The sequence below is a fragment of the Meles meles genome, chromosome 12 (assembly GCF_922984935.1).
Source record: "Meles meles chromosome 12, mMelMel3.1 paternal haplotype, whole genome shotgun sequence".
In the NCBI taxonomy this organism is placed as follows: Eukaryota; Metazoa; Chordata; class Mammalia; order Carnivora; family Mustelidae; genus Meles; species Meles meles.
The window spans coordinates 77904761-77912551 of NC_060077.1; the positions used below are offsets into that span (position 1 = coordinate 77904761).

Below are 7791 nucleotides of genomic sequence, written 5' to 3' on the forward strand. Positions count from 1 at the left end.
CTTCCAAATCTGTCACAGACTTTTCCTGCTCTTCATCTAATTTAGTTTTCCAGTTTATTTTCTCATTATCTTTTCTCCCAGAATAGATCTCCAGCATCTTAATTGGCTCATATTAAACTCTTTTCCTTAGAGAGCTCCCCGGTCCCCATTTCTCCCAGAGGGCCACGGTGGGGCCTGTGGTTTGTGCTCCTGCCGTCCCACCGCCAGCCCGTTCGGCGTCCATGCACTGGACCCTTGCAACAATGCTTCTTTAAAGGGTTTCCGCGCCAACTGGTCTTTCTACACTGTGGTCTCTCAAACCAGCTGTACTTTGATAGAAATGTTCTGCTCTTCCGCACTGTCTCGGAATCCAAGAGGACTGCATAGAAAGTTCCACATTCATTCCGCATTTATTCAATGACCTTGACGTGCTGGGTGCTGGCCCCTGCTTTAGGGATACGGAGTCAGCGAGCCACAGGTCCCTGCTTTCAAGGAGCTTGGGTCGATCCGCGATTTCTTCTGTGGAATAAACAAGAACAGATCTTTTTGGTTTTGTCCAACTTGACTTTCTCAGAAAGAAAAAAATTCATTTTCTAAAGGAGTACCTCCTAACTTAGCCAGATTTGAAACTGTTTCCAACATCTTCCTGATTTTCTGTGTAGTAAACCTTTCTCTCCCTATCTAGGTGCTCAGCATTCTGTTTGGATATGTTCGTCCCTTCCTTGAATTTTTTTCCTGTTTTTATCAAAGTTCCTGCCTTGTTTATTGAGGGAATAAGGGTTAGCATCCCCACTCAGCTTAGAGCTCGAGATCATTCATCAGATAGATGGTAACTTTTCAAGATACTTCTCCTCTTCCAGTTCCCCTCTTCAGGCTCAGGCTGCTGCCCCTGGGCTTTGCCAAGCACACTCGAACCTGTGTGCCTGTGAGTGTGGTCATGCCCGCACAGTGGCGCCTCAGCAGGCTTCCTTCCTTGGTGTACACGCTGCTCCGCTCCTGTCCGCACGTGTGGGTGGGCAGTGCATGGAGCCTGGGGGCAGCTCAGGCGACACCCAAGTCTTAGCCTCCAAACCCAATGGCAGGATGTAAAATGCAGCCCATTTCTTAAATTATACCCTTTTGGGTGTGGAAATTTCAACCGAAGGCTCAGAAACATTTCAGCTTTATCAAGAAAATACAATAAAACCTCTTCTGGGGGTGGGGGTTGATTTGGATTAAAAAGAGTCCAGAAAGCATTGTTGGATCTCCTGCTGCTCTCCCAAATGGGCTTTGCTGATTTATTTAGATATATATTGTTTAGTTCTAATGATGTATGATAATACTTTTATATTATTCCAGTAAATGTACTGTAATATATTTTGAAAACTTAATGAAGTCTTATTAATACAGGACCTTACAAAAGCTATGAGCTATTAAAATCTTTGCTGAGAAATGAGTGTTAATGAGAAATATTGGTTGGATAATTACTCAAGTGAGACTTAGTAAAAGGTTTGTGTGCAGCATTACTTACACTGAGAATTGCATTAAAACACTTCCTGTTTTGATGAATTACATCTGTATGTGTTTCTATGAGTTCGGGAAAAAAATCTTCACAGAACTGCTTTTGTGAAGCATTATTTTTAAAGGGAAGGGAAAAACCGAAGTTGCCTTCTAGTTATTTACAAACTCCGCTCTGAATGATGTCATCAGGCAGTCTTCCAAACCCTTTGATCCTCTGACAACATATCCCTTTAAGTTGAGTATTTCACATCAGGGCCTCCACTGGTATTTGAACAAGGGGAGTTGAGTAACAAAATCAAGTATAACCATGATGCCGCCCCCCCCTAAATTTCACCTCTACCCTCCAAGGAATGAGTGTCTTCTCTCAGAAATGCCAGAAGTAAATTAGATGGATATTGGTTTCCCTTGTGGTTATGTATTCCATTGTAAAATAGAATCCTGTTCAGCCCTTGAAAAAGGATTCTGTAAATCTATGGCCATTAACCTGAAAAGATGGTTCTCAATATTTTGTTGAATAAAAGAGGCAGATTGTGAACCTGCCTTCTGATATGAGCCTGCTCTACGTAAAATTCCTGAAACACGCTTCTCCTTATAAGTACACATACTTGGAGGTCTAGGAAAGAAGTTTACCGAAATGTTAGTGATTGTCTTTGGGACGTAAGATTTCAGGGGACTTTTGCTCTCTCTTCTATACTTCTCTTTATTAATCAGATGTTCCACAATGAGTAATTTATTATCTTTGTAATCAAGAAAAAACCTTAAGGTTACCAAATACTCTAATTCCAGGTAGTTTTTATTCATTCAAGGCCCAGATTTCCCTTTCACATAGTTTGTACGACGGTCACTGGTCAAGAAAACATTAATTCCGAATATCAGTATGGTTCGTTGTTGTAATGTGCGTTCAGTGACTGAGCTTTTTGGAAAAACGAATACTCACTGTTACTACCACAGATCATCTCCACTCTGAGGAGGTCATAGGGAAAGCATGGTCTGAGGAGCAACACATTCTCGTTGACCTCAGAGTCTCCATCACTCCAGCTGTGCGCTTCTGTAACTGCCGTACCACACAGAACTTCACGTCACCCCATTCTGAGGCGGGAAGGCTGCGTGACCCTTCTGAAGGCGTTTGTCAATCAAATGATTTATCAGTCATTCATGGGCTGGCTCAGCTTCTAGGAGAGCCCAGGTGGAATGGTGGACTTGTTTTTGAAGTTTTTCCATCTGTAGCATTCCAGTAAGGTCCCCTCTCCCTGTCGCCCCTTGGCCCTCAACACATTTCTGGTATGTGGCTAAGTTTAAAAATAAGGAAGTGGCCAAGCACGTTGGATACCCTTAGCATTTGGAGCCACCAGCAGAACTCAGCTTCGTACATATTTTCATAGAAAATCCGTAAAGAATGAAAAATAGTTTGTAGTTATCAACTGAGAAATGAGTTTTGTTGTTGTTTTTTGTTTTGTTGGTTTTTTTTTTAATTAAACACAGTCTGCCTGTTGATGCCAGTTAATTTCAACCACCAATTTTCTGGATCATTTGGATCTGTTCTGTTGGAGGACTAAATTATTATGTACTGTTACTTTTTGTGCAAGTAAGGACTATCAAATCGAGCTCACCACCATTATTTATATTTAAACTATTTGGGAACCTTCAGAAAGCAACAAGACATTGATTTTTGTCTTTTATGGAGTTTTTGCAAAGGTGGGGGGAAGGAAGCAAGGAAAGGAGTTTCTGGAGGATGACAGATACTTTCTAGTTTTAAATGTTAACCTTAACAGAAAGAGTTAATGATAACATTTGGTTTTAAAATGTGACCTCGTACACTAGTGATTTTTTTTCACCTCTGTGTTGTGTTCGGCACTATTATTAATGCAGGAAAATCAGTAACATTAGTCATCTTAAAAGGGTTATTACTCAAGATGATTTAAATTGTGAAAATGTCAGTGGAGCCTGCACGCGTCCTGCTAGAGATGCCATGATTTACGCCCTCTAACACCGTCGTGCTGCTGAGAAGGGCCAGAGAAAAGAATGGCTTGTATTTCGCACTGATCCAAATGCAGAGCATGAGATCAGCAGTAACACATCGTGCATGTCCTAGGATTTGCCAGGGTTTCATGTGTCGCCCATTTGTATACATGGAATCATAATCTGCATGCCTTACACAAAACCCTAGAACCGTATACATTTAGATGGGAGTTATACGGGCTAGAAAAATTGGAAATGAAAATTAGTGCGAAGAAAAATACTATTTTTGAAACCCCTTTTCTGATTTTCAGTATGTTTTCTATAGGATTTTCAATGGCCCCCAAAAAACATATATTGAGAAAATGTTAACTGATATTTTGAATCTACAGGATTCTTCAGAGCCCGTTGCTCAGGTAACGGTTCACTGAGATGAACCGCCGTTCAGTATTTAGCACTTGGACCGAACGCATAGTTAGTTGTTCATGAGCCATAATTTCCATGGTATTTTTCACTACTGTGAACAGATTAAGAGAACTTAAGATTCAAACCAAATCCCAAAAAGCCACCAAAAAGCAGAAACCAACTGATAAAAAGGTATTGCCAGTAAAGATGGGGTGTTCTCCCTTCAGCATGGCAGCAAAAGGCGAGCCACAGACCCAGTGCTGAGGTGCGGTTGATTCTAGGTTTCTCCTCAGATTGAACTAGAGCTTTCCAGAGCCTGAATTCTGGGAAGAAGGCAGGTGAGGAGGGAAGGTGTGGGTACAGGCACTTGGGAGAGAGGGTCACCTCTCTTGCGCTTGGATTCGGGGACAGAGCCCACTTTGCTTTTTCATGGAGTGACCTGGGAGTCCGCAAAGGTGTGTGGGCGGACTCGTCCTTCAGGGGGTGCGGGGAGCCCTGATGGGAAGGAACAGAAAGGGCTGCCGTGGGAAGTGCTCGCAATTGCCAGAGATTGTCTGACCGAGCTGTTTTGTTAACATCTATAATTTAGCTCCTTCTTAAAGATTGATGGCCTCTCCCGCTGTCGGCTTCTACCTACCAAGTCAGATTTCCCTGGATTTATGCATTTACTGTACCAGCCCCGGCGCAGTCTCAGACACACTGAGAGGCGCCCCGTCAGGGCTGAGTACAGACGCTCAGATGAATGCGAATCAGCACCGTGGCTGCGAGGGTGACCAGGAGAGGATTCCGTGAGTGACCTGTGTGCTTTCGTGTCCCTGTGTCCCTCCAGATGAACACCTCGCTGCTGGGGAGCATCGGCATGCTGAACTCGGCACCCCAGCTGCGCTGCATTAAGACCTACCAGGTGCCCCCCGTGCAGCCGGCCTCGCCCGGCTCCCACAACGCCCTCAGACTGGCCCGGCTCATCTGGACTTCCAACCGCAACGTCATCCTCATGGCGCACGACGGGAAGGAGCACCGCTTCATGGTCTAACGCGGGTGCTGGCTGCCCTGGCCACCTCCGAGTTCCGTCCTTTCTCCCAGCCGAGAGTCCTCTGTCCTTCCTCAGTGCCTGCCGCACCAGTGCTGCCTGGGGCTGGGTCACTCCTGTATGGCCCTCGGGGGCAGATGCCAGCTCGTGTCACCCGTGACTCAGAGGCATGTGCACGCCGCCCTGCAGGGTGTGGCCCTTCTGCCGACACTAGGTCGTTTTCCCAGGCAGGGACAGGGGTGGAGGTGGGGTGTCTGCGATCCCTAGGAGCCCTCCCATCACTGGGTGCACCAGAAGCCTCCAGCTCAGTAAACACTGTGATCGCGTTCCCAGCCCAGATCAGCATTTGCTCGGAACTCAACCCCACTCCCGAGCTGCTGCTTGAACCTGGTGGTTTTGCCGTTGGGTTGTGAGGTAATAGGGCAGTCCTAATTAGCGAAGTCATTTTCCTTTGGCTCTCCTAAAATATATTCTTGTTTACCAAAAACATTCCATGTTTACATGGCCGGTTTTCCCCCCATGACTGCTAGGAAACGACTCCCTCCAGTTTCCTAGGGTTTAGCCACTCCTTCTTTATTAACACCTAACAGATCAGATATTAATGAGAAAATACACCAAGAAAATCTTTCCTCAACACAGAAAATAGTTTCCCAGACACCTAGCCTTCTAAAATGCTCATATCCTGCTTAATATTCTATTTAGTAGTTTAAAATAAAAAATCATCACTGTTTATGATCTAGTTAATTATCCATTCACTGTATCTAATCTCTTAAGTGGACTTTTATAATAAAGAACGGAGTTTGGAAGCATAGCATATACTAAATAAGACTCTTGTGTCTGTTGCTACAGGTCCTTTTAAGAGAGACCTCACCCCTTCCCTCCCCAAACCTTACAGACCCTGCAGTCCCCACGTGTATGACCTACATCAGTTATCACAGAGTAGTTACAATTCAGCCTTCGAACCAATCCATTAAAGGAAAACAAAAACAACATTTCTTTTACACAGGTATCCTAGAAAATTAGTAACTATGGCGCAAGCATCAGGAGAATATAGAAAATGTGAGGACTCTCAGGTTATTTGAGCAAACATCGCAGTGAGTGTCCATCACACTTCAAAGTAAGCTTTAACTAGGTCGCTTTCTATATGTCAAATTATGCTGGTTCTTGCCCATAGTAATGGGGGGGGAAATCCATAAAATTTGTATTTGTATTTGTATGAATTGCTCCTAACAAATCTTGATGTGTACATAGTTAGGGCTTTGGTCATTTCTTTGTTTGGCTAGTTGTTGATTGGTTGGCTAGGCACAGTGGTTTATTAAATGCAAAAACAGAAAATAATTTGTTAAATTCAGAGAAGATAGGAAGTTTTCAGAGGACCAAAAATGATCATGGGAGCATTTAATTGGAAAAGCATAGATTGTCACAGTTTATGTAATATACTAAATAAATAAATAAATAAATAAATAAATAAGATCACAGTCCAGGAACAAATCCATCTGTCATTTTATTGAAACAGATTTTTAAAGAACATGTTAAGAACTTAAGACCACTAGGACGTCTCTTTCCTATTGATCTGAAGTATGTTATTTGCATTGATGACAAACCTGTACTGTTTCTTGGTTTTAGACTTTGGGTGTTCTTTTAAAAGTGAATTTATGCCGCATGCATGTACATTGTATTTATAAAGATTACATGTGTAGTTTCCAAGGAAGAAACAACTATCCAGTGTAGATGTATTTGTTTGGTGCACATGCCGTTGTGTTTAATATAGGTAGAAAAACCTGAGGTAAACAAAAGGCACGCTTGGTTTTTCCAGTGGGCTCCCGAGTCTTCTCGATACCCAGCACATGTTTAACTTTATGAACTTAAATAGGGATTAATTTATTCTAGACTACAAAGTTGTTTTGGAATGATGAAGCGAAAGTACACCTTAGAGACTTGTTTAAAACAGGGACGTGAGACAGTAGGCAGGCCGCCACAGACACACAAGGGAGCACACCGCAGGGGTCCGGAACAAAGCCGTGGGGGCCCCGGGGGCAAAACATCTGGGCAGTGGGCGGAGGCCAGCCTGTCCCACATTCTGTCTGCACAGACAGCCCAAATCACTGGCCAGTAGAACAGTACTATTCTGTAAGTCGGGTGGATGATATCTGATGGTTGGACTAACTGCTAAATGGGTATTTGCATTCTTGGTAACACAGATCTCCCCTTGGCTGTTTTGCTAACTACAGCCCCAGACTTCATCACAGCATGGATGTCTCAGCACTGAGGCAAACTTCGTATTGTCATCCCAGTGTATGCTTTTAGTGTCTTATTGATTTTGTTGGCACCGTATCTGGACCTACCCTTGTAAATGTAGAGACATGTGCAGCTCCATTGGTAATTTACAAGCAAACGATGACATGACGTGCCACCTGTATGAAAATGTAATGATTGAACTCACTGTGTACAGCGAATGAATTAAAATGTCTGCCTCTCAAGACATTTCCACTGAATAGATTCTATATGTGCTGACTGTCCCTGTGTACATATGTGTGTTAAATAAAACTGAATTGTACTGAAGATTCTTTTTCTCATTAAAAACATTGTTCACTCTTCTTAAACATTCTCGGTTGAAATCCATATGCCTTCTCCCCCTTCACCGGCCCCCTCCCGCCTCCTCTGGTACCAAGTTAAGCCTTCTATTTCTGTGTAATTATTCATTTCCCTGGAGAGCTCGCTTCAGGAAAGGCAAACTTGTCGCAAAGGACGGTGGAGCAGGAAGACGTTTCTGAAGTGTGAGGGAAACGACGCCTACCGGAAACTCAACAGCACCCTCTGTGGTTTGGGCAAGGGAATTGCATGCATGTTGCTCCTAAAGAGACTTCCTTGTACCCAGTTCTGTCTTGTCAGATTTCATGACATGGGTTGGCGGCCCCGGA

General features: G+C 43.6%; 1 protein-coding gene across 2 annotated transcripts in view; it reads left to right on the forward strand.

Annotated features, from left to right (window-relative positions):
• Positions 1-7432, forward strand: part of WDR7 (WD repeat domain 7) — a 372785-nt gene extending 365353 nt beyond the window's left edge. For both annotated transcript variants that reach the window (XM_046025300.1, XM_046025301.1), the window contains one exon: positions 4670-7432. In XM_046025300.1, the coding sequence (XP_045881256.1) occupies positions 4670-4873 (204 nt within the window). In that variant the 3' untranslated portion in view covers positions 4874-7432. The remainder of the gene's footprint in view (positions 1-4669) is intronic.
• The last annotated feature ends 359 nt before the right edge of the window (positions 7433-7791 follow it).